The following is a 26343-nucleotide window of genomic DNA, read 5'->3' on the forward strand; positions in this document are numbered from 1 at the left end:
AGGCAGGCAGTGGTATCTCCTGGGCATAGTCCCACCTCCCCACACACTCACTGGCCCGGGTCCCCGTGGGGAGACCTGAGCCACTCACCCTCACACACAGTGCCATTGGCCAGCTGGAAGCCCGGGGAGCAGAGGCACTGGTAGGAGCCAGCCGTGTTCTTGCACTCGCCTCCCCGGCAGCTGCTCTGGAGGTCTTCACACTCATCCACGTCTGCAGGGTCACACGGGAGGAAGGAAGCCCGTGGCAGCACCTCCCAAGCACAGACGCCAATGGGGAGGGTTCCGGAGGGCCTGCCATCTGCCCGAGGAGCCTGGCCCCATGGAGGCATCACCCGCTTACAAAGCAGCCCAGCTGGGAGACGCTGTAAGGGAGCCTTCGGGCAGGCTGACACCCCCTCCACTTCTGCCCCAGCCCGGCAGGCTCCGCTGCCTCAGGCTGGGCTTCTCCAGCTGCCCGTACAGTGCTCACCTTGGGGACACTTGGCCTCTCTCAGCACCCCGGCCTAGGATGGCCTCACCCCAAGGCCCTTATGGCTCAGATTTTACTGAGAAGCAATAGGAACACAAATGAGAACTAAACCAAGGAAACAGATACACAGAACCTGAGAAGATAACAGAAACTAGAGTCTTCAAGTTGGCCCACAGATCCCCTGGTACAGGCCAGTGTTTTTCAAAATAGAGTTCCAGTGCCCATCCTTAAGAGCAACCCTTGGGGAGCTTGTTAGAAAACAGATCCCACCCCCCACCCCATATCAGAGGTTAATTTGGCAGGTCTGGGACAAGGCCCGGGGAGCTGCACCCCTCAGCGATGCTGATGTGCACTGAAGCATGTGATCCAGGGCTCACTGGCCCCCGGCCCCAGATCTGCAGGTGTCTATAGCTAGCTCCCCATCTGAGGTGGACAGAGGGGCCCCTAGTCTGGAAACAGCCCCTGCTGTGTCCCAGCAACTCCTTTCTCTAAGGGTGATGGCCTGGTCTCCCTCATCTGCCGCAGGGGCTCTTACCTTCACAGGTGTGGCCCTGGGGGCTGGGCCGGAAGCCCTGGTCACAGTCCCTGCAGGAGAAGGAGCCCGCGGTGTTGGTGCAGACTCCTGAGGGGCAGACTCCCGGGAAGGCGCACTCGTCTAGGTCTGGGGCAGACAGCAGCCGTCACCTGGGGGCTGGGGAGGGCTCCCTCCACCTGGTCAGGCAGGAACCTCCCAGGCCTCTGGCCGCCCTCTCTGAGCGTGTAGGACTCTCTCCAGGCCCCTGGGGAAGGGCAGCCCTGGCTGTGGACCTCTAGGGCAATCTCAGCACCCCTTCCCCAGAATGTTCCTGGGCAACTCGACTGTGAGCTTCCCTCTGGTCTCGGGCTCCCCTTTCCTCCTGTCCTCACCTCTAAACTTGAGGATTATGACAGGAGAAGCTCTCCACGGGGCCCAGTCCATATACAGGGTCTTCTAGCCTAAGCCTGGAGACCCTCAGCATTAGCCCAAAGCTAGGGGACAAATGGAGTGTTGGTTGGGAGGGACTATATTATGTTCTCGGTCCCTCTCTGCCACCCCCCTCCCCAGGGTTACCTTCACAGGCAGTGCCTTCTTCATTCACCCAGTACCCACTCTCGCAGGCTGAGCAGGCGAAGGAGCCCTCCGTGTTGAGGCAGAGGCCTGAGGGGCACGAGGCCCGGCTGGCACACTCGTTGACATCTGAAACAGGCCATGAGAGCTGTGTGGGCCTCTGTGGGACAGACGTGCCAGGACAGCAGACTGACAGGTGGGTGGGGACAGGGGAAGGGCCGGACTGGCAGCGACGTGTTGGGTAGCGTGGTTGGGATGCGGGACCAGGGTGGGCTGGGAGTGTGTGTACAGAGGGAAGGCGCTGCAGGCTGGTGTGCTGTGGAGGAAGCCTGCTTCAGCATCTTGGTACCTTGGCAGCTCTTCTCATCCGAGGTGACCTCGTAGCCCTGCTCACAGGAGCATCTGAAGGAGCCCTCCAGGTTGTAGCACCTTCCATGGGCGCAGACCCCGGGGGTCAGACACTCGTTCACATCTGTGGGGAGAAGTCCAGGGTAGCGAGCTGGCCTCCTCTCCTTCAGGCAGTCCCTAGTCAGGCTTAGAGAATCTCCATTATGAGGCCGAGGACCCACCATGCAGAGGACCCAGAGGCCACCCTGCGAAGGCCACGAGGTCATTCCCGCTCCTGGCCCCACTCACCTAGGCAGGGCAGGATGCCCTTCCCCGCGGAGCTCACTTCATCGTTAACTAGTAGCACGGAGAACCCTGCATATATCCCAGAAAGGGGGCAGGTCCCTCAGCCCTGGTTTGGCCCCTCCAAGGACACCTGGAGTGAAGTGTCCGAGACCCGTGACTCACCTTACAGGGGTCCTGAACCTCTCTGGCTTCCTACCTGCCAACATGTTATGAGCTCATGTTCCCAGCCTCACAACCAGCTCCAAAAGGTGAGTGGGCAATGCAAAGAAAGGCCACGCTCTGCCCGGGTGGCTGAAGGGCAGTGTCAAGGGCCTGGGAAATGTCTGCCCTCTCCAGAGCCTCAAAGCATCTATTCACAGCTCAGTCCCTCCTGGCATTCTGCACCCCCGGCCCTCCTTCCTGCAGGGGCGGAGGGAAAGAACATTCCTCCTACAGCTGACACGCAGCCCCCTCCGGAGGGAGAAGAGCACCCACTGTCCAGCTAGGCAGTGCTGTCTAGATACTGCTGTTGGGATGCAGGGCCTGGCTGCCAGCTCACACCGCCAGAGTCAGCCTCTTCCTAAGATGCTTGGCACTTCACTCTACCCAGGATCCAGCCTCAGAGGCTTCTGGGACCTTGGGCTGTAGCTCCCGAACGGATGTGACCGAGGAGCCAAAGTGGCCCCCACCCTAGCTGATTCAGAGAGCAGAGCATCAGTAACTGAAGCACACCCACCTCATGCCCAACGTCATCTGGGAACCCAGCCGGCTCATGAGGGACAATAGCCTCCAAACTGCTTCCCTCTGCCCACCTCTTTCTCTCCCTGTGTGTGGGCTCAACCAGAGGTCCCTGGGCCAAACAGTCCTCTTAGTACGTTGGCAAGCAGCCCTCACCTACACAGCTCCCGCTCAGGCCCCTGTAGCCCTCCTCGCAGGCCAGGCAACTGTAGGATCCGGGGGAGTTGACGCATCTCCCATCGGGGCAGGTGCCAGGGTGACGGCATTCGTCGATATCTGCAAAATAACAGCCCCTCCCTTGGTCATCCCTGGGAACCACAGCACATGGGTAGGTCTGTGAGGAAGCAAATCCCGACCCTGCCCTTGGTTGGGAGGGAAGAATGTCAGTGTCTGTACAGACGGAAAGTAGGAAAAAGTGAGTGTTGTCCTGTGTTCCCAGCTCTGCTTCCCACCCACTGTCCTGGACAAAGAGAGAGGCGGAAGAGCTTTAGAAAGGGAGATCCCCTGGGTGGGTGGGTGTGAGAGGCTGTGGTTGCCACTAGCTGTGGGAGGGTGGGTCCATATCCAGGGCCTCAGGCGATCTGACCGAGTTAGGAAGGTCCTAGCACAAGGAGAGACCTCTGGGTTGGGGCTGCTTAGTGACCTGGGTTGTTGGAAACAACCTTCTTTTTTTTTTTTAATTTAAATTCTTTATTGTTGAAAGTATTACATACTCTCCTTTCCCCTCATTGACTGCTCCCCGGCCGCTCCCACCCCCCAGTACATGCCCTCACCCCCACTACTGTCTATGTCCATTGGTTATGCTTATATGCATGCATATAAGTCCTTCAGTTGATCTCTTACTCCGCCCCCCCCTCCCCCCCCCCCCGTCCCCTGCCTTCCCTCTGAGGTTTGACGGTCTGTTTGATGTTTCTATGTCTCTGGATCTATTTTTGTTCATCAGTTTATGTTGTTCATTATAGTCCACAAATGAGTGATACCATGTGATATTTATCTTTCTCCAACTGGCTTATGGTATTTCGCTTAGCATAATGCTCTCCAGGTCCATGCATGCTGTTGCGAATGGTAGGAGTTGTTTCTTTTTTACAGCAGCATAGTATTCCATTGTGTAGATGTACTAAAGTTTTATAATCCACTCATCTGCTGATGGGCACTTAGGCTGGGAACAGCCTTCTTATTTCCCTTGATGAACTCATGTTTATTTGTTTGTTTGTTTGTTTGTTTGTTTGTTTGTTTATAAGTGGGGACAATTACTGGCACAGCAAGCCCCAGAATAGATCACCAACTAGGTGATGAAGGCAAAATGGGCTTCCTGTACCAGAAAATGAGGACCGAAGAGGACCACTGGTCTTGGATGTGGCCAAGACCAGCCCTGAGGCTGATGCAGAGCTAAGGGTGGATATTGGCAAGATTTTCATGCTGGAGAGGAGACTTCTTCCAGCCATGGACCATGTAGGGCTCCCGGGACCCACGCTGAGCCAGAAAGGATGAGCCCGAGCACCAACCAGACAAGCAGGGGAAGAGGGGACCCAGGATGGAGAGGATCAGCAGGCTGTGGTTACCACTAGCTGTGGGAGGAAGAGTGACAACACGGAGGAGGATGGATATCTTGCTCCCAGGAACTGCACACAGGGTTCTTCCCCATGTGACTTGGCATCTCAGGAGTCCATGTCCAAGACCCCAGGGGACCTGGCTGAGCTAGGAAGGTCCTAGCACAGGGAGAGAACTCTGGGTTGGGGCTGCAGGAAGACACTATGCTCCTCCAGCCCAGTGTCAAGGCTCCCGGTCCTGACACACAGGTTGACTGAGCTCCAGAAGAAACAGGGGCGTTTATTCTCCCTAAATGGGTAACTGTCGTTGTCTTGGAGGAAGTCTACCTGCTTATGCAGACTCAGAGGCCCTACTGTTCAGGAGGAAGACCTACTCAGCCCCATGGAGGAAATGCAGAAGGGAGGGCCAAGGGTCAGACACAGGCTTTCTGCCAAGGGATTAAAGGCAGAAGATGTCACTATAGAACAGGACCTGGGCACTGCAGTGGAGGATGAAAACGAGTGTCTCCTGAGGTTGTTTGGCCTGCAGGAGACCGGACACATCAAAGCCCTCCCAAGACCAAAATTTCATCCTGAGGGTCCAGAAGAAGAGGAAGACATTCCATTCACAGGGCAGGTGGCTAGTCAGGTGGGTATCTGCCAGGAAATACTGAGAACTCCTACGTAATCTTGGGGACACTGAGACAAGGCTCATCTCTGGAAAGAGGGCAGCCAAGAGCTCTAGTTGGGTGTGGTGACACCAAGCTAAACTATTCTAAGGGTTTCTGTAAAGACAGAGATGGAGAGAATGAGACAGAAAAGGAGGGAATGAAGGATCTAAGACCACCTCTTTGGCCACCCAGGAGACAGCAACCAGCACCATGGCCTGCTGGCCTTGGCAAAGGTATTGGAAGGAGGCTGGGCCAAGCCGCTGGGAATGATCCCTTCTTCAGGAAGGTGAGACTTCAGGGGTAAAGGCAAGGAGAACAAGGGGGAGGCAAGGCTCCGCCTCTAAGACCACACTGAGAAGAATAATGAAGTCTTCAGATCTCGCCTACAGGTTTTAGGCAGTGTAGGAAGGAGGTTAGATTTGCCAGCAGCACAAACCCCTGAGGTCTGTCCTGTCCCAAATTATCTGGGCACATCTGCGGAGGTGGTGCACGAAGTGTGTGATTTATGGACCAAGGCATTTAATTGTGTGCAACGCTGCAGAGCGCTCTTTCTGTTCTATAATGACATCTTCTGGCCGCATTCAAGACACTGGCTATTCATTTAGCTTGGTTCTAGAGCTAGGAAACCCAGCTGACCCGTGATGGGCATGTGGTATTAGTCAGGTATAAAGTTTGCTATCTTCTGGGAGCATTTGAGATCTTGCTCCCAACATATGTCATCAGTTTGGCTCAGATAAACTCATAAACATTTTTTTAAAAAAGTTCGCTGTGTTCTAAGTCGCTAAGATTGGAGCTGTTCGTTAGTGCAACCTAACCTAGTCTGTCCTGGGAGGCCACCGCTGCCTTCCTTCCTCAGAGCCCCAGCCAGTGATGATCACACCGAGAGGTCTGTCAGCAAGTGGGACAAGAGCAGAGCAGCCCTTAGTCTCCACCTGAGCCAGGCAAGGCCTCTTCTAAATGGGAGCCATTAGCTGACCAATCACAAGGAGCCAGATACAGATTCTGCATAAAGCAGTTGCCACAGCTAAGCAGTCCCTGTTAAAGGCACTGCCTCCATTGTCACCAGATTTACTGAGGCTGTTCCACTAACCTTTTGGTGCCTGGAGTGGAGCCTGGTTTTCTGCCTAGTCTAGAGTTTGAAAAATTTTTAATATATTTTTTTTGTATTGATTTCAGAGAGGAAGGGAGAGGGAGAGAGAGAGATAGAAACATCAATGATGAGAGAGAATCTTTGATCGGCTGCCTCCTGCATGCCCACACACTGGGCTCAATGTGCCCTGACCAGGAATCGAACAGTGACCTCCTGGTTCATAGATTGATGCTCAACCACTGAGACACATCAGCCAGGGCTAGGGTTTGAATTTTAACCTAAGATTATGGTATGTTTTGGTAGGTTTCACCTGGTCATGGGGGTGGGAGCTATCGTTCTTACTGTTATATCCCTAGCCCATGGCTGGGACACAGCTGGCACTCCGCAAATGTTTGTGGATCAAACAATGAGACCATGTGACTAAAACTTCACACCCTCTTGGTATGAGGCTGCTGAAGAGACCCCAGACGACCCAGGGAAACAGTCACTCCGGGGACCAGCTTGCCACCCTGCTGTCCACACGGGGAGCATTCCGGACCTTCTCCACCAGCGCCTCAGCCTTCGCACCAGGAGATGGAAGGGCGCCCACCTCTGCTCCTTGAGAGAAAGCAGGGTGGGAGGTGCTTCATCAGGAGCTAGAGGCTCAGGTGACCTTGGATGTGGGTGGGGGTAGAGTAAAGCCTTGGCAGTCTGCAGGGGAATGTAACCTCTTTCCGTGGGAACCCCGAGTCTTGGTACGGAAGACATACCAATGAGACTTTGGATGGGCTGCCGTCCAGACCACTCAGGCCTTTCAGCAGAGACTTTGAGTATCGGTAGAGAGAGTGGTTTCTTAGTTGGAAAAGAAGAAAGAAGGAGAGGAAATTGACTGGGCTCCTGGGGTGCTGGGCCGGGTCTGTGGTTACTGATGGAAACATGGAGAAGTGTTCAGGCTGCATCAGTCTTTCTTTCAACAGCTTCAGCGTTTGCCCTGGGCCAGGAGCTCAGCCTGGCCCCCCAGCTGAGGTGTGTGTCTGGAACCTTTCCTCCGGAAGGGGAGGGGACAACCCAGAGGTGTGATCTGGGGCATGGGGGGCGGGGGCGGGGGTCTAGATGTGAAAAAGAATGGGGCTCTCAGATAGTAACACTTCTCCGTGTTCACTTCTGCATGTGCACCTTGTATGGCTTATTCGGTCCTCACTAGAACCTCTGAGATGGCCATGGTGATTTCAGTTTTCAGACATTGAGACAAGAGCCAAACCCAAGCCCACCTCCACCAGAGCCTGTGCCCCTATCATGGACCGGTTAGCATATATCTGATCTTTTTGATGTCCTGGTGTTTGCTTGGTTCATTTCCTATAGTTTTGCTTTCCTTTTTAATAAAGTCTAAGGTCAAATTCATACTGTGATGCTTAAATGAGGCAATCTGACAGGTGCCTAGCACACTACCTGGCCCATGGTAGGCACCCATCAAATGCAACTCCCGTCCCTCTCCATTCTCCTGGAGGTGCCAGGCTGCCTGCCTCCATCGTGCTAATGAAAACAAGGGGCTCTGGCTTTGATCGTGCAACCTTGAGTTTTAAAGGGGGAGCACCAAGAGGAAGGCATTGAGAGTGGAAGGTAACATATAGCGGGGGGCGGAGGGGGGGGCGGGGGCCGTGCAGCGCTGAGTTTTCTGTCCTACAACCCCAGCCACCTTTGCTAGGACCTTCTAGGACTATGGACTTCGCTTCTGTAGTCGTGGCATTGGGAAGGGGGCTCGCCCTTCACAAGGCACACACGCTTACCCCTCACCTCCATGACCCTCTGAATCCAGGCAAGTCCTGGTCAGGAAAAGCTTGGAGGCTGGGCCTAACCTCAGATCTGGGGCAGGATTTCTCTCCAGAGAGAACCTTGATTTACCCTCATGTATTCCTTTCTCAGCCAGTCTTGGAAGCACATTAACCCAAGCCTCTTGCAAGCATTTGACACCCGAGCCCGGCAGGGAGGTGGCAGTGGCAGAGCTGCCAGGAGGTGGCATAATAGTGGCAGGTTCAAGCCAGTTGGCAATGTCACAGCCATCTTTTGGCCTGAAAAATGGAGTAAGGATAGGGGCTCGTTCATTCACTCAACTAAAATTCGTTGGGGTGTCCAACACATAGACAGTTATTATGGGTCATCGAGGATGTGGTCCAGTTCTGAGGAGCTCAGAGCCTACGTGCTTTAGCAAGAAGGCCAAGGCTGAGGCCCCAGGTGCCTCCCAGGTAGACTGATTCCTTCTCTCTGCACAAGGCGAGTACTATGACCCGCGGTGAGGGGCACAGGCGTACACGGGGATGTTCCGGGGTCTCAAGTACAGAAACTTGCTTCAGGGGGCAGACAGGATGCCAAAATATTGCTGAGGGGATGGAAGGGTTCAAAAGTTCCCAGACAGGCCTCTGTCTATAGGAGTGGGCTTGGCATCAAGGGGCCCAGTCAGGGACAAGCAGAAAGGGGAGTTGGGGCAATCAGTGCATGGGAGGGACAGGAGATGGTGGGGCGGCACCCACTTCCTTACCTCGGCAGTGTCCCTTCCTGACCATGATGTAGCCCTGATCACACTCGCAGTGGTAGGAGCCCTCCGTGTTGGTGCACCGCCCGTCACGGCACGCCTCTGGCTGCTCACACTCGTCTATGTCTGCAAACACACGGAAAAGGCCTGAGTCAGGGCCAGCCCTGCAGGGGGTCCTGGGACATTCCCTTCAGAGGCCAAGGACAAGGACACCCAGGCTGAGGCCCAGAAGGGGAAGGCATCCTTGCTGTGCCATGATTGGCAGGGGGCTTCTATGCCAGGTCTGAGACTGACCTAGCTCAGGCCTCTGCAAACTCTCAAGTTCCTTTCTCCGAGGAAAGCTACTTCTGGGGCCCATGGGGACCCTATAGCTCTCTCCTCACCACAATGCAAGGGCTGGCCTTGAGGTCAGGTGGCCACAGGGCATGATCTGAGGAAGCCAACAGTCGCCCTCCTGACCCCAATACATCCCCTGTATTGATCTGGTCCTAGAGTTCTTACAGTCTCCTTAAAGGTTAGGGATTAAGCAGCAAGTGAGAGACGGCATGTTAGGCAGCTGAGGAACTACCAGTGAGGTTTATTCCATTGTCCCAAAGCAGACTAGTGCCCATGATGGCTCAAGCCCAACCCGGGTCATGCCACTCCCTTGCTTAAGGGAGGTTCCCCACTGCTCAGCCTGGCTTCAGTTTTGCTATATTCACCGAACCCCACTGGTCCGGCTTCTAAGGCTTTGTTCACACAAATGCTTCTGCTTGGTTGGATGGCCAGCAGAGTTCCACTCCCATTTCAAAGATTGGTTCAATTGATCAACTCCGTGTCTCTGTGGCCCCACCCCATTCCCTGCCCCACATTCAAATTACTGGAGGACTCACCTTTGCCCCCACCCCCAGCCCGGGTTCAAATACTTCATAGAGTCCTTGTGCAGATTAAATGAGATAATCCAGGTGAAGAGTTTAACTCAGTGCCGGCCTGGCACAAGGTAGGCACTGAAGAAATGTTAGCTATTGTTATTATAGCATTAAACCTACCCCATAACACCCAAGCTCCTCAGCCTGGCAGGTAAGATCTCTCATGCGCTGCTCCTGCCAAGTCTCTCACCCTGGTTCCTGCCTCCCATACACCTCCTAGCCTCAGCCACACAGGACTTGCTTCTGAGCTTCTGCGCATGCTGATTCCTTGCCTTGCAGCCCACCTGCTTGGTTGTCTCCTACTCATCTCTCAGGTGAGCCTGACTTCTCCCTTCTGACTCACATGCCCCTTCCCAGGGTTCCCTTAGGACCCAGCCCCTAACAGTAGCTGTTCCTTTACTTGTTTTTTTTTTCTCCCCAAATGCCAAGAATATGCTTTATTATCCTAGGGACCACCAGGGCCCAGCACAGAACCCCAAAAGTGCATATTGCATGAATGGAATAATAATCATTTGCTCATGGACGGTGTTTTCCTTTCATAACACTTCAGTGTACAGGGAGGCCCGGGCAGAAGGTGTAAAATGCATGCTCGCAGGCCCACATCTGGAGATGCTGACCCGCACTGCGTGGGCCCAGGAACTTGCATTTTAGTAACTCTCCAGGCAATGCCGAAATAGCTGGTCCTCCCTTTAGAAGCTCTAATCCCAATGGAAGAGAAGAGTGAGCTCAGCGGCAGAGCCCCTTGTGGGAACTTGATAAAGGACCCACAAACTGGGGGCGGGGGAGGGGGGAGCCAGGATGACTGTGATAGATGAGGCTGGAACACGGATGTGCTCTATGGAGAGAAATAGAAATGGAAAAAGCCTGGCTCTTAGCACACATACTAGTACAAGGGTGGACTCCAGAAGAGTTAAACATGCCACAGAGGGCAAAACTATAACTTTAATGAAAGAACATGTAGGAGAATAGCTTTGTGACTTAAGGGTGGGGAAGGACTTCTTAAGCCCCAAAAGCATAAAAATAAGACAAAACGGTGAATTTCGATACATCAGAATTAAAGATTTCTGTTTCGTTTTGTTTTCTTCTGGGGATTTCTGTTTTTAAAAAGGGTGTGTGAGCCCTAGCCGGTTTGGCTCAGTGGATAGAGCGTCTGCCTGCAGACTGAAGGGTCCTGGGTTCGATTCCAGTAAAGGGCATATGCCTGGGTTGCAGGCTTGATCCCCAGTAGGGGGCATACAGGAGGCAGCCGATTGATGATTCTCTTATCATTGATGTTTCCATCTCTTTCTCCCTCTCCCTTCCTCTCTGAAATCAATAATATATATATATATATATATATATATATATATATATATATATATATATATATATATATATATTTTAAAGGGTGTGTGAATAAGGACAATGGACAGAGGACAAAATGGGAGAGTTACAGTATCTAAACCCCGGCAAGTATCCGGAATATATAAAAACTCCAAAAGAGTCACAAGGAAAACCAGCAACCACCACTGGAAAACTGAGCGAAAGACGGGAACAGGCAATTTCCAGGTAAGGAAACCCAAAGGCTAACCTACGAAGAGATCTCATACTAATTAGTAAAGTAACTTATTTTATATATTTACTAGTCAAATCATTTCTATTAATCAATTACATTTATATTATTTGAATTCTAGAAATTGCACATTAATGAAATAATTCATAAAGTAAGTAATTAAAATAATGACATATTGCTTTCTGAGACTGGTAACATTTGGAAGTGTTATCCTGGCCTTGTTAAGTGGCAGCCAGACCCCACTGGGAGACAGCTGACCTTGAGCTCCTTCCCTCCTCTCCCAGCTGTCAGGTCTGGCAGAGACATCCCGGACACCCAGGCTGGCACACAGCACAACCCCTTATCTGGGCCAATCCTGGTGACAGCATTCCCTGCAGCAGCCAGCGCCCAGGGCTGGGCCTGCCGAGAGCAGTGCCTCTGGCCCACAACACCTGCCAAGGCTGTGAAGCCTGGAGAAGCCCCTTGGCCCAGCCTCTCCCCTCGCCAACTCCAGTTGTTGGGTCACTTCCCTCAAAGCCAGCTGACCGAATCGCCACCCTCTGCTTTCAGATCTCTGCGGCTGCCACTGCCCGTGGGACAGCGTCCAAGCACTTCAGCCTGGCACTCAGGACACTTCACCACTGGCCTCCGCCCCTGCCACTTCCTCCACGTGCCCCGCACGCCCGTCACACTGGGTTTGTCATTGTTCCCAGAGCGTGCCAGGCCTGTCCACTGCTCTGCTCCCTGCAGAAATGGTTCCCTCCACTCCCTCCCGTCCTTCACTTTGTGTGCAAGGGAGTGTGTTGTTGGAAGCAAAGCTCTGCCACAACTGGATGTGAGGTCCCTGGGTGTTTCAGTCCACCTCCCTGAGCCTCAGTTTGCTAGGCTATAAAATGGGTATAAGGATTTCTATTGCATGGGGTTGGGATAATGAGCTTCATAAAGTGCTTAGGACAGTGCCAGCATGTAATACGTGCTCATGAAACGGTTCTGCCCCAGCTCAAACACGTCCAGAGGGAAACCTTCCCATTCTTCCACACAGAACCAGTTGTCTCCTCACCCCCTGGGGCCACCATTTACGTCTTACTCTTCCCACTGTCCCCAGAGCTTACACGGCTCCTGGCACATAGGTGCTCAGTGCTTGAGGGCTGAATGAATGATGCACACAAGTCTTCCACCCTTCGGGTAAAGAAGTGGTTTGTCTCCTCTACTCCCTATCCCCCCACAATCGGTGAGGGGACCAGATCCTTGAGGGTTAGAACCCTGGCAATGGGAGGATACACAGCTTTCCGGAGGGGCCCTCGAGTGACTGCTGGGCTGCCCGGGCCAGAACCACAATGGGGGCCCCAAGAAGGCAGTGCCATTCTCCAGGAGAAGAACCCAATTGTGTTAAGAATCTTAAGTCCCGGCTTGGAAAGTGCTGCGCCATATTCCCTGTGGTCTCTTCGGTGAAAATATAGGCATCACAGTGTGATGGCTGCGTATTAAAGGGTCTGTTTGGGAAGCTCAAAGCCTTGCAGGCACCAGCTGCAGAGGACCCACGCTCCTCTCCCAAAGGCACGGTCTCTCCCCCGTCTGCCAGGAGTCTCACTCGGCATCCTCACGGGTCGCCCTCCTTACCACAAGGAAAGCAGCTCCTTGTCACTCAGAGGTTGGGGACCTGGCTGTTTGGGGACCTCCTCTCCCTGGACCCCCACACGCTTGGCCTTTGCCACAGTTCCCTGAGCCTTTGGGCATGCTGCTGCTTTTCAGATCCTGACCTCGCAAGTTCGGTGTCAGGGGAGTGGGCTTTCTCCCAGGTCTAGCTCAGAGCCCTGGTCTCGGTTCCCTGGGCCCCGCACTCCCACCCCGCAGAGCCGAGTGCTGAGGATGCCTGGATCCTCTTCCACTTCAGCTCTCTGTGGGGTCCCGTGCCCATCCCAAGGGCAAGGGCTTACCTTGGCATTCCTGCGTGGTCCCTGAGGTGGCCGGTGTGTAGCCAGGGTAGCAGAGGCAGGAGTAGGAGCCCACATGGTTGACACAGCGCCCTTTTCCCATGCAGGGGTCCCTCAGACACTCATTGTCATCTGAGCAGAGGGAGGAGGGGAGGAAGATCAGGGGAGCCTTTCTTTGGGCCTGTGCCAGCACCTGCCCATGCGAAGGGCTGGACAGGGGATGGTGCTGTGGGGCAAGAAGAGGGTGAGGGAGCGGAGGAGGCTGGAGAGATGAAATAGCTCTAAGGCCGGGAGCCGTGAAGTCAGCCCATTGGGCCCACTCAGGCGCCAAGGGCCTGGAGTGGCTGCCCTACGCCCCCTCCCTGACCCATGGCTCCCTCCCCCAGCGGCCCCGTGTCCACTTCCTTTCTCCTTCAAGACGCAGTGGATGTGTCCCCTTTGTATAATAATATTGGGGGGCGGCAGGGGGCGGTCAGGCCAACATTTGATGATTTGTCTTGGCCCCCAAACCTCTCTACCAGGGATGGCCTTGGTGGAGACATTTACGAAGACAGTCCTTGGTCCACCCTGCAGGCAGCAAGATGGCCAGTTTGAGGGGTGGGCTGAACTCAGAGCTGAGGGCGCCAGGCACCTGTCTGGGGGCCCTGGGGTGGCTTCCCACACTCCTGGAGTCCTGGAGACTCGTCAGATGCTGCTCCCAGAGATTGGTCTCCCCAAGGTTAAGGTCAGCTTTGTTCACAGGGTCTATGCTCCTCCTCAACCCACCAACCACACAGCACTGCTTGGGCCTTCTGCTGCCTGGACTGTTGACTCTGTCCCCTAGCAGCCCTGCTCCTATCCACCCAGACACTGAGGGAGCCCAGGACTCCCAGGTGAATACCTGTGCAGTGGGTCTGGCTGGGGTGCAGCCGGTAGCCGGGGCTGCAGACGCATCTGTATCCATCTGGGAGGTTCACACAGGTTCCGGGGCCACAGATGTTGGTGGCTCCAGCGGCACATCGGTCACTATCTGTGGGAGACAGAGCAAAGCCGACGTTATGGGGGCACAGGGGAGGAGCCGAGGCAGTGGAGCAGAGTGGGAAGAGTGTGGGGTCAGGGTAACTTGGCCTCAAAGGACCCACAGAAACCTCCTCTCACCCTTAGTTGGGCCCTCCCACATCCACATGGCCTGTATAAGCTGCCCCCCGCACCTACTCCCAGGGCCCTGAGCCCCACCAGGATGGAGCTCTCAGGAGGGCATCGCTCTGACCAAGATCAAGCAGATGCCAATGGCCCATGTCCTGAGTCTCCGCAGGGCCCGCCCCGCTGAGGTCTCCAGCCTAACCTTACCCTGAATACAGGCACGGCTCACACAACAGTGCCCCGTGACTCCCTTCCCTGGCAAATCCTCCCCAGTTTCCCCTCGACAGACAGACAGGCTGACAGACAGATCTGGTGAGCAGGGTGCTGGGAAGAACTGCAGGGCAAGTGGGGTGGGGCCAACCGAGCAGGGCCTTGAATGCCACCTTGAGACACGGAAGCAAGGGGACACGCAAGGTGGGGTGTGATCAGAGCCGTCTCAGAAACACCACTCATCTTGCCAGGCCACCTTGCTCAGCAAGATGGGAAGGGAGGCGCAGGGGCCCTTAGGAACCTGCCGAAACCATGTCAACAAGGACCCCTTGGGTGGTGTAATGGGGTGAAGTGAGGAGACAGGTGCTGAATGCAGAAACGGTTTGGAGACTCACCGGGACTCAGGGCTGAGGCTGCCTGAGGGCAGAGACCCTCGCTTTGTTGAGCTGTGTCCTTAGTACTAGGAAAGTACCCAGCACTCAGCACATGCTGACCGGACACAGCACTGACTGGATGAAGGATGCTTTTAGCCCCTGTGTCCGCCCGGATGTCTGAGCGGGAAGCCCATACACCCTGGGCTCCCTGCCCGGCCCCAAGGGAATGGGCTGGGATGTGGCCTGTGATGGTGCGCAGTGGGGCTTCACAGCGTTTGCTAAACTGGACGGGACTGAACTTCCACACTGGCCTGTTTGCAAGGCTACCCTGTTGCTCGCCTGGCTTCAAGGGTCAGCCTCGGGACTCCTGGGGACCCCCAGCCAGATTCTAAATGTCCTCCCAGAGGGGCGAGGTTGGGGGATGACCGGGAAGACGGGGGATCAGGCACAAGGCTTTGGTGGTGGTTGGGCGGATCCTGTCCCCCTTAGAGCTGTGGCTGAGCCTGGCCTGGCCCCTCTCCTCTGCCTCCAGGCCCATTTTCTTTGTCAGAGACTCAGACTTGTGAGCTGAGCCCCTTTTCCCAGCTCATCTTGCTGTCGGGTGGAGGGGGGACGAGGAGCAGTGCACTGAGCCCAGAGGAGAGAGGGCCTGGGAGGGGCCATGGGGTGCCCTGGTTCAAGCCCAGGAAGACAAACCCCGATGCCACCCCACATTTTCTGGACTTTTCCACCGGGCTGCGGGGTCTCTCCCGTTGCCAGGGGAAACCCAGAAAGACCTGTCTCTGCCAAGGTGGCCTCAGTCTGTGAGGTTAAGAGATCAGCAAACCGGGGCACGTGTGAGGGCACACACGGGAGCACACGTGCGCTCACACGTGCGCAGGGAGCGGCAGGTAACACGGCCTCGCTTCTCCTGAGCCAAGTCCCCAAACAATGAGCCTTGAGGAGGGCACATTCCAGAGCGAGGTGGATTTGCCAGGAATCTCCCCACCCGCACCCCCCTCACCATTGTAGCCGGCCGGCTGAGGTGGAGGGGGAACACAGGCTCCCCGGCAGTCAAACAACCTGGAGAACCCGACCTTCCCGAAAGTCGCCCCTCCCGTGGGCAGGAGGCTGCCCACTGCCAGGACACTCAGGTGACTCAGAGTCAACAGCCTGGCAGAGCCAGGCTTCCGGAGGCTCCCTGCCCTGCGGAGGCCCCTGGGTTCTCCCGGAGGGGCTCTGAGTGAGACCCTTCTTCCCCTTCCTGGCTGGACCCGTGCACCAGACGGGACTCCTGCGCTCACTAGGGCCCTGTGGTCTCTGAGAGGAGCCGGGGCTGAGCCTGGGGGGAGGTGCTGCAGACCGTGCGTTCATTTGGTGGAGAGGCCCCGAGTCGGGCTGGCTGCAGGTACCTGGGGGGCCCAGAGTCACCAGCACGTCGGTGGGGGTGGTCACTTGCTCTTCTTCCGGGGTCTCTGGATTCCCCTCTCCAGGCAGTGGTGGTGTTGGTCTTCCTGTGGCATCTCCTGGGGGCGGGGGGGCAGGGAGAGGAGAGGGGAAGGAGGTGGGCACAGCCCCTTGGCCTGCCGCCTTCCCACCTGGGCCAGTGCTCCCTCCAGGTTCCTGGCAGTGCCCTGCACTCCTCTCTGCTGTCCCAACTCCAAGAGCAAGGCGTGGAGCCTGGGGCGGGTGACCCCTCACCTCCTAGCCTCCTGAGGCCTGACCTGGCCCCAAATAGAGTCCGAGGAGCTGCGAGCTCATCGGGTCTTAGAGCCCCTCACGCTCCATTTCACAGGCGAGGAGACTGAGGTTGCAGAAAGGGCCACTTGTCCAGGGCCACCTGGCTTCCTGGACACAGAGCCAAAGCCGGACTCCTGGTTCCCACGCCAGCATTCGTCTCCTGTTTGCAAAGCGCTTTACCGTTCACAGAGCTCTGCCATGAACATCTACATCTCGTCGGCCTTGGGAGGCAGCAGGGCAGGCGTTCGTGTCCGTTTTAGAGTGAGGAAACAGGGGGCCAGCTTTCTGACTTCGGAACAGTGCCCCGTCCCCACCCCCGGCTCCTTAGGTGCATGGAGCTCCCGGAAAAGCATTCACAGGTCACATTGCCATCCAAGACGTCATCTGATTTGAGCCCCATGTATCAGCTCACATGTACTAACTCCACTACTGGATGAAGGTCTCTCCTTCCCTCCCTTCCCTGTGAGCTGGGAGCCGACAGGAGGAGGGACTCACCTGGGACCCAGGCAGGGACTTGAGTAACACTGGTTGTGACCTGCACAGAAATAAGAGACTGTTTCTCTTGGTTCGGCTGTCACCCCCCTGACTCACTCCCTTCTACCAGGCTTCCCATCCAAGGCTCTCACTCACTTTTCGTGCATTCCTGGTATTAAGTTCTTACTACATGCTGGGCATTTTGCTAGGCACTTTACGTCCACATCTTATTAATCTCAACTATCCCGTCATAGTAGGTTGTAATGATTAAATGCATGTAATGTGCCAGCTCCGTGTCATCTCAGCAAGTATCACATCAAGGCTGTGACCTCAGAGACAGCAGCAGAAGCTCCAGGGGTTAACTAGTCTACCCAGTGTCACAGGGCCAGTGTGGTGAAGCGAGATCCCAGGCCACACCTGCTGTCCCCTCACCACAGCCCACGGACAGAGGTAGGTAAGCCATGGGGAACCAGGAGGGGAGATGGCAGAGGAGGACAGAGATCAGGAGCATGGCTCAGGACTGTGAGGACTTGGAAGTGGAACTTTGGTCTGGGAAGACAACACGTGGTTCTCCAGAGAGAGAAGAGCTCATTAGAAAAAGTGTTTGGGCCAGTGGTTGAGCATCGACCTATGAACCAGGAGGTCACGGTTCCATTCCCAGTCAGGATCAATGATTCTCTCTCATCATTGATGTTTCTATCTCTCCCTTCCTCTCTGAAATCAATAAAAAAAAATTAAAAAAAATAAATAAAAAGTGTTTGGAGACAGTCAGGTATGAAGGTTGGAGGGGCAGGGGACAGGGAAGGAATTGGCAGACTGGCGAGGGAAGAAGCAGATTCATTCTTCTGGAATGGTTTCCTAGGAGGACGCTCAGTTCTTTACAGGGGACTGCCTGGCACAGGGAAGGGGGTGGGACCCCCGTTTCTCAGTGAAGTGGTTTGAGGCTATCCACAGCTCTGCCTCTACTTCCCCATGAGCCACTCACAGAGGAGACCTTGAGGTTTAAGCAAATCAACCTCAGAAAATGCCAAATCTGAAATTAATCTAGAACAAGTTCTAGACCCTAGCTGCTTGAGTGACAGCCAGAACTAACAGGACACGTGCCTACTTCCTTTCTGAAGGGGGCCCCAGACCATCCCAAGTGAAAATGCATAGAAGCTGCTTGATAAACAGCAGCTATTATTACTTCCTTTAGGATAAAACTGGGTCCTTGGATCAACCCTCCACTTCAGCATCTCTCCAACCAAAATCCTACATATACTCCGTCCTTCTCCCTTTCTTCCCTCATAGGACACTGCCCCATGGCCTTGGTGGCTACCAGGTCCCCCTCTGCCACACTTGCCCAATTCCTTGGTGAGAAGACTCACTCACCTGGCCAGCCTGAGAGTCACCTGGGAAGGAAATGTGAGAACATGAGCTCAGGGAGGGTAGTCTGGCCGCCTTCTCTCCTCCACCCACAGCCAGGGCTGGTTCCATCTGTGACCTCCTGACCTTGTCCCCAGAGGTCAGCAGTGGAGAGAGCTCAGACTCTTATGCCTGCCTCTGCCCCTCCTGCCCCACTGGGACTGGCCACCACAGACCCCAGAATCCCAGATCTGGAGGGTCTACAAGGTGTGTCACTTGGTGGAGGAAACCTCCTACGTTCCTCCAAGGCCTCCTGTGATGGGAGTCCCACCCCACCTGGGCCAGTCCACCCTGTGGTCCTAGCTGTCACCCTCCTCCCTCCCCAGCCTGCCAGTCACACTAGGTCACTCTGCCCCTCCCTCTCACCAGGGAGGAGAGGAGTTGTTCCTCCCTAGTCAGGGTCCAGTTCCCATGATGACTAGGGCTCTGTCCTGACTTCCCTCTCTCCTGGAGAAATTTTGGCCATCACATAGTAGTTCTCCTGATCCTAATACAACCTTGGCCTCCTGCACTCTGTGTTACCAGTGACTTGGGCATGCCTTCTGCCTGGTTTCCCAGGGCACCTGCCAGCGGTGCCTCAAGCCCAGTCTCCTCCCAGCCCCTTGCCTCCTGGGCCCAAGGCAGTTGAGCTGGAGTTCGTGCTTTGACTCTGAGGCTAGGGTTGGGGATCGAGAGCACCCAGACTCCCCAGGATCCACCCGCCAGCTCTTCAGGCCTTGAAGCCAGCACCAGCCTCAGAAGCTGCATGGCCAGGGGTAGGGGATGGAAAGACTAAGGAGCTGGGGCGGGGGCTGCTGTTGACCTCTCCCACCTCCACCAGCAACTCCCTGGGATGTGGGCACCTCTTGACCCCACAGGGGAGAGGAAGTGGGTGAGGCCTTCCTGTCATGCCAGGCCAGGAGAGCAGGGTCCCAGGGCTGGGTGCTGCTGCTCCAAAGTCCCTTTCCTAAGACTCCGGAGATGGATGCCACGCATCCAGGATAAACTCCCAGTGGCTCTTTGAGGTGCTGTAATCCAAGTGGAAGGGGAGCCCCTCAGGCATCTCCCCCAACCCAGATACCCTTGTCAGGAATGGTCCCGGCCTCCAGCCAGGTGCTGGTGGCCGCCCGGAGTGGCTGCCTCTCTGCTGGTCTGGACAGGGTCCCACTGGTCTTCTGCCCTTGCTCCCTCGAGGGCCTGGCCAGCTCCTCCTCCTCGGCTTTCCTCATGGTCAGGCGGATGTCTGAGCTCGAGTAGGTGTAGCCATGGCCGGCGGGGCAGATCTCCCTGAAGGCCTCTACAAGGTCAATGGTCAGAGACACACTGAAGATGCTGTTCCTGCAGGGACCCAGGGCCCTCCCTGCCCTCCCTTTGGGAGACAAGGCTATTGCAGCAGCAAGGAGGGAGGGGCCCTAGGTTGGGTTAAGGAGTTGAGCAGGGAGGAAGACTAAGGTCTTCTGGCTTAAGGTTAGGTCCAGGTGGGGGGAAATGGCTACTGCTTATAGGAAGCTTGAGAGGGGGACAGAGGGTTACCTGTGCCAGGCAGGGGGCATTTCTCACAATTGCTGCCCCATGCTTTGCCCACTCGGCTGCAGCAGCATATCTGCTTGGTGATCCTCTGGGTCAGAGGCAGGGCGCAGGTGCCCGGCCCCAGTGACCGGTAGCACAGCCCCTGCTGCATGGAGACAGCCTTGTCCGCTGAAACAGACATAGCAGGTGGGGATGGGCAGGTGGCCAGGGGGAGAGAAAGCACAGGCAAGAGGGCAGAGGATGGAGGAGTGGCTGGTCGTGCACTCGGATTGGCCTGGCCTGCGTCACAGTCTGGGAGTTTGGGGCCCTGAAAATGCTCACAAGAATGTTAGGAAGAATAGCGGAAGTGGAATGCTTCAGCACCTCCTCATGCTACCTGTTTGAGGGGACCCTGGCGCCTACCCACATGGAGAACCTGTTTACAAGTGCTGAGTTACAAGTGTTTACCAAAGTCCAACATGGGCCTGGGGTTGAGTGGGGAGCAGTGTGCTCTGAGGGCCACAGACGAGGTGAGAACCAAAGGCCTGAGGGGAGCTTTCAGGGCAGGGACACTCATCTTTGTAATCAAGCACCCTGCACAGCGTCTGATGGATTGATGGATGGCTAGATCCATGAATCAATCCGGTGGACCACAGTGAGGGTGAGCTAGGCTGGGTTTTAATAATAACAATGCCACTACCATTGTCCCCTTGCTTGTACTTTTTAAAATATTTTTTTTATTGACTTCAGAGAGGAAAGGAGAGGGAGAGAGAAATAGAAACATCAATGATCAGAGAGAATCATCCATCAGTCGCCTCCTGCACACACCCCACCGGGGATCGAGCCCATAACCCAGGCATGTGCCCTGACTGACAATCAAACCATGACCTCCTGGTTCATAGGTTGATATCCAACCACTGAGCCACACCGGCCAGGCTCCTTGATTGTACTTTGATAATAAATATTACAGACTATTCTCTTATAAATTACCTCAAAGGAAGATGAGGAGCCATGCCTCATTGGAAGAGACTGAAATCTTCAGAGGGACGGATGAGGGGAAGGGGTGGGGTGAAAAGGGCAACACTCAAAGTTGAGGAATTGATGATTCTGGGAGTCCTGTCAGGACTCTACAGCCCACGTTCAACTCCCTGCCCCACCATGAGCTACATGACCTCCTGGGTCTTATCTCCTTCATACTAAGGGCGATGGGTGGTGGATGCGTGTATTTCTGCCTGTCCCTCATACTCTGGTAACAGCATCCTGGTTTTCCTGTGGGACCCACCCTTTTTTCCCTCAGTCTTGGTCCCCCACTTCCTGGTTGAAGGAGTATAGTCCATATCCTTCTCACAGTGATTGAATCAGGGATGGGCACTTGATAAGTAGGCCCATGATGTTAATTAGCTTTGGGACTCTTCCTGGATTATTAGAAAAGAGATGCTTTTTATGTTCCTATTTGTTGTTGTTGTTGAGTTTCAAGGGTGGGAGGTTATAGGCCTAGAGTGTCTGGTGGGTACCTTTGAAGGAATAAGAAATCAACACCGAAGGAAGAGAGCAAGAGACATCCTAATGACACTGTGGGTGCCTGGATCCAGCCAAGCCTGAGGCACACCTACCTCTGGACCTCCTAGTTGTGTGGACCAATGAATCATTTTTGCTTACAGTGGTTTGAGTTGAATTTCTGTCACTTGCAACCCAAAGACTCCTGACCAATAAACCTTCTTCACAGTGATATATGAGAAAGGGTCCTGTCCAAGGTCATGTGCTATACACATGTCAGTTATTAGCCCGTCCACGAGCCATGGTCTCCAGGTTCAGTCTCTGCCTCCAGCAGCCACTTCCCTGGGGCTACCGTAGGGAAGGGCTTGGTCCCTTCGAGGTGACACAGCTGGGACTATCAGGAGGCTGCCCAGCCCAGAGGGCCCTTGTAGCTGTTCTACTAGCCCTGGTCAGTGCCAGGAAGGGGGCAAAGCTCAGAAATGAAGGGAAGAGAAACTTCGTGCTTCCCCCTGCCCCCTTCATGGACATGAGTCATCAGAGGAGGCTGGATGGGGTAACACTAAGGAGGGGAGAGGGAGAACACTCAAGGGCCACCTCTGCTTCCCTGCATTAAAGCTCTCTTTCTGGCACTAATACGTCACCTCCGACATTAAATACACCTGCCTAATAAAAGTGCGGGTGGGGTGGGGTGGGGTGGGGTGGGGAGGAGAAGAGCTGAATGCCCCTCAAGGCCTTGATTGCCTGTCTCTGTCACCAGGAGGTCTTCTGAGAGTGACCTGACATATCCTCCCCACCCTGGGCCCCTCCCTCCCTGGGTGTCTATCTCCTCTCCCTGTGGAGACACACACTGGGCTGAGTCCTCCCTTCACAGGGGCGCTCCCTCTGGGTGGCGCTGGAGTCGTGTTCGTTCTGTGGTCTCCTCAGACCCAGTGCCTGGCCGTTTGCAGACTGAGGGCTTAGCCAGCCACAGGGAGCTCTGCTGAGTGGGGTGGCCGACCTGACCTGGGCTGTCACTTGGCAGAGACCGGTCAGTACTGGTTTTATTCAGCTCTGGTCAGGCCTCCCTGCCCCAGGAAAGCCCCGTCCGGACCGTGGCGTCAGCTCTGCCATCTGAGAGGGATTGTCAGCCTGGGCCTCTCCCCGCTGGAAACCACAGAGGTCAACTGGAAACAGCTGCCCGGGTGTACACGCACGCACACACGGACACGATGCCAATATGACTCGTGACACGTGTGTGTTCACGGATGCAGAGACGCATGCAGAACCCAGGGGATCACAGGATTGTGGAAAGGCCTGGGGCTGGCAGCAGTGGCATTCATGCTGCAGACAGGCCCCTTCAGGCGCCGAAGAGGCAGCCTCCGCTCAGCCAGATGTTAGAACGGAGGCAACACACATCCCCCAAAGTAAATGAGGCCAAAGACGGAACAGAAACGATTAGAGAAAAAACAGGAGTAGGAAATCCCAAACTGCAAAGTCCCAGGAAATGCCTAAAGCCCGAAGTGGAGTAGCAGCTGTCTGTCCCAGCAGGAGGGGACGGACCCGTTTTTGTACGCTGGGCCCAATTCCAGGCTGAGTAGCAGCCACTGGGCCTTGGGAAGGGGCCTGGGGGAAACTTCTGCTCTGGGCCTGGCCCGTGAACCCCAAGGGTCCCATCTTGCCGCCCAGTGTCCCCCACCCCTGATCCCCACCCGCACTCACACACGCAGCGGCTCCTGGACGGATCCAGCATGAGGCCCGGCCTGCAGGTGCACAGGTAGCTGCCCCTGGTGTTCACGCACTCCGAGTCCCTGCACAGGCCCAGGGTCAGGCACTCGTTGATATCTGCAGGGTTGGAGGAGATGACCATGGACCCGCCCCATGAGGCCTGATGGAGGGAAGGGCTGGGGCAGAGATCTTCAAATACTCTCTCCAAGTAAAGGGACAACAATAAGAGAGCTGCCCTTTATTACGTTGATCCCTCTCTCTGTGCCTCACTTTCCCATCTGTAAAATGGGGTTAATAAGAATAACTACCAGAGAGTCTCACATAGGAGGACAAAACAAATTAAAAATGGCAAATCACTTGGTCCTGGAACTGGTAATAATGATCATGATATTAAGAGCTAATGTTTACCGAGCGTCTCTTACGTGCCCGGTGCTTTACATGTGGTACCTCATTTAATTTCACAAACAATTTCACCAAATAGGTCCACCTGTCCTCATTTTATAGGTGGGGAAATGGCGGCTCTGGGAATAACTTGCCCAAATCCACTCAGCTAGTACGTGGCATGCTGGGATGCAAACAGGGGAAGCGGATAAAGGGACAGCTGGGGTTGGAGGGCGGAGAAAGGGCTTCCCGGTCCCTCCCGTTCAGCCCCCGAAGAAGCTCCCAGGCCCACGTCTGGGGAACAGGCCCGCAGCGAGCTGCAGGATGGAGGTACCGACGACGGGGAGGAGGCAGGTGCTGTGCAATCGTTTAGGTGTCTGTCTCCACCTGGGGCAGCAGCCATGTCTAAGCCATCCCTGTGTACCAGCACCTGGCACAATGCATGCAGCTCAGAGTAACACCCCAAAATTACCCCGTGGGAGTAGGAGAGAAGGATGGAGAGAGAGCGGAGGTGGCACACGTGGGTGCAGAGTTGGGTGGGTCCCTTCGCAGACACGGAGACCACCGCCCCAGACTCAGGAAGGGGGAGGTTTCAGGGGCAGGGTCTCCTGGGGAGGGCCCCTGAGCATCCTGTACCCTGGGGCTCAGTGGCTAGAGGGCAGAGCTCATCTGAGATTCTGGAAATAACTTCACCTTCCCCGGCTGGGAAACCACTGGACACAGTTAGATATGAACAGCCTTACCGCACCCTCCAAGGGCAAAACCAAGACATCTCCACACCACTGTCCACCAGGCCCTCAGCCCACTGCCCCTGAGGGAGGCGGGCCCTGGGCTGGGCTGGGCTGGGCTGGGTCAGACGCCTGCCCTTTTGCCTGGTGCAAGCACCTTTTCTTATCCACAGGCCAGAAACCGCCTCTGGGGCGTGGCATCCCACAGGCAGGTAGCCCAGCCACCCCGGGGCGTCCTCAGGCTCCACCCCCCTGAAGCAGCCTCCAGGGGGAAGGCACCTAGGAGGCCACCTGGGTCAAGCCCTGGTCTCTGACCCAGCTTCACCCAAAGTAGCCGTACAGACAGCAGTCCGTGCAAGGCAGCCTCCTCTGTGGGAAGCTTAGCTCCTCGCTGCCCTCCGCCAGCCCCGGAAGCCTCTCGCGGCGGAAAGGCCCGCTCCTGTCGTACCTATCGCCAGGCCCACAGCCGGCGGGCTCCTCACTCAGAGCCTGAGTGCTGAGTGGCAGCTGCCTCCCTAGTGAAGCCTCTGGACCCCTCAGTCCCGGTCCCACTGCCCACCCCACTGGAATCCCCTGCAGAAGCCATCGCTGAGCCCCCCTCCCACCCTCTGTCCCAAGGGGCCCCTGGGCCTGGCTGCTCGGGGGCTTTCTAATGCAGAGCACTCTGGGCCTCCGCTGGCCTTACCGAGCCTGCCAGCCAGGCCAGCCCAGCAAGGCCAGGGTGTGCTTCATGGTCCCCTCTCCTCCGTCTGTGCCTCCTCCCCACCCCTACCCCCACCCCCGCCCGGCCGTGGGTTGAGGCAGGGGAAGCCCTGAAGGTGCTTGTTGGGCAAAGTCCACAGAGGTCTCTGCTAACTCAGGCTGGCCTGGTCTCCCACCCTGGAGTCCAAAGTCCTCCCATCAGGGAGGGCAGCCCGGGAGGTGGGTGGATGTTCGGGAGGTGGGGTGGCACCCTCAGATATGGCATCACACATTCCTAGAGAGGCACCTGGCCCAGGTCCGGGAGGGGGTGGGGAGAGAAGGGGAGGAAGGGATGGGCTTGGCTCCAGGTCCTTTCTCAGGTTGATCTAGCCCATCCCCCGACTTCCTTAGGCCTCTGGAACCAGCAAACCCCAAAGCTTCCCCAAGCTGGGGTCTAGAGATCCCCAGCGGAGACCACGCAGGCAGTGTCCACCGACAATGCAGGGTGGGCAGAGGTGTTCCTGCATCATCAGGCCTCCATCATTTCCCTTCCCCAAGCCCAGCCGTGGCCCTGGTCACCCTTACCTTGGCAGTGAGTGAGGTTGAGTCTCTTGTACCCCTGGGGACACTCCAGCTGGCCATTTTCAATCACTGGAGAGGCTGAGGAGTGAAGGTACAGACAGGTCTCAATGAGGGCCCTTGGGTTCCTTTGTCACCCACGCTGGGAAGTGGGGTGCAGTCTGGATGTCCAGCTGGGTCTCCTTAGCTGAAATCCCTGCCCTGGCTCCCACCAGGCTACTCTCAGTCCACCTTGCTCTTAATAAAAATGATACTAAGTCACTATATATTTTGCATATGAATATATTACATACCATATATATTACTCTGTATCAATGTAATACAATATCACATATGATTGACACGTTTATTACTTTTTTAAAAACTTTTTTGTTATAGGTTTGCAGGAAGTTGCAAAAAAAAAAAAATAGTCCCTGAGTATCCATCATCCAGTTTCTCCTAATGGTTACATCTTACATAACTAGAGTTGTTTTACTGATTTTTAAAAAAATATTTTTTATTGATTTTTAGAGAGAGAAGAAGGGAGAGGGAGAGAGAGAAACTTCGATGTGAGAGAGAAACATTGATCCTGCATGCCCCCTATCGTGGAACGAATCCAAAATCCAGGCATGTCCCCTGACCGGGAATCGAACCAACAACCTTTCAGTGCACGGGACAACACCCAACCAACGGAGCCACACCAGGCAGGGCTGTTTTACTATTTTTAAACATCTGGATACAATTCACACCCCGGCTCAGTTCCGTCTATTTTGATCCTTGGTTTAGCTGACAAAGTATCCTAGATCAAGAGGGAAGAAACTCATTAGTGATTGCCCTTATAAAACCATGACATTTATTTTTCTCTCACATTTACCAATCATGCGATGCTGTTGAAATCTGGCTAGTAAAATTCCATCTTCCCGTA

General features: G+C 55.3%; 1 protein-coding gene across 1 annotated transcript in view; it reads right to left on the bottom strand.

The window, feature by feature from the left end:
* Positions 1 to 26343, bottom strand: part of LTBP2 (latent transforming growth factor beta binding protein 2) — a 93925-nt gene that overhangs the window by 10515 nt on the left and 57067 nt on the right. The window contains exons 9-23 of the mRNA XM_079768680.1: positions 25446 to 25520; positions 23065 to 23187; positions 19894 to 20058; positions 19442 to 19657; positions 18349 to 18368; positions 16999 to 17038; positions 16176 to 16289; positions 13959 to 14087; positions 13082 to 13210; positions 8712 to 8831; positions 3063 to 3182; positions 1906 to 2028; positions 1560 to 1685; positions 1005 to 1130; positions 89 to 211 (exon numbers count right to left, since the gene is read on the bottom strand). Of these exons, the coding sequence (XP_079624806.1) occupies positions 89 to 211; positions 1005 to 1130; positions 1560 to 1685; positions 1906 to 2028; positions 3063 to 3182; positions 8712 to 8831; positions 13082 to 13210; positions 13959 to 14087; positions 16176 to 16289; positions 16999 to 17038; positions 18349 to 18368; positions 19442 to 19657; positions 19894 to 20058; positions 23065 to 23187; positions 25446 to 25520 (1749 nt within the window). The remainder of the gene's footprint in view (positions 1 to 88; positions 212 to 1004; positions 1131 to 1559; positions 1686 to 1905; positions 2029 to 3062; positions 3183 to 8711; positions 8832 to 13081; positions 13211 to 13958; positions 14088 to 16175; positions 16290 to 16998; positions 17039 to 18348; positions 18369 to 19441; positions 19658 to 19893; positions 20059 to 23064; positions 23188 to 25445; positions 25521 to 26343) is intronic.

Source organism: Cnephaeus nilssonii (assembly GCF_951640355.1).
Source record: "Cnephaeus nilssonii genome assembly, chromosome: 4".
Lineage (NCBI taxonomy): Eukaryota > Metazoa > Chordata > Mammalia > Chiroptera > Vespertilionidae > Cnephaeus > Cnephaeus nilssonii.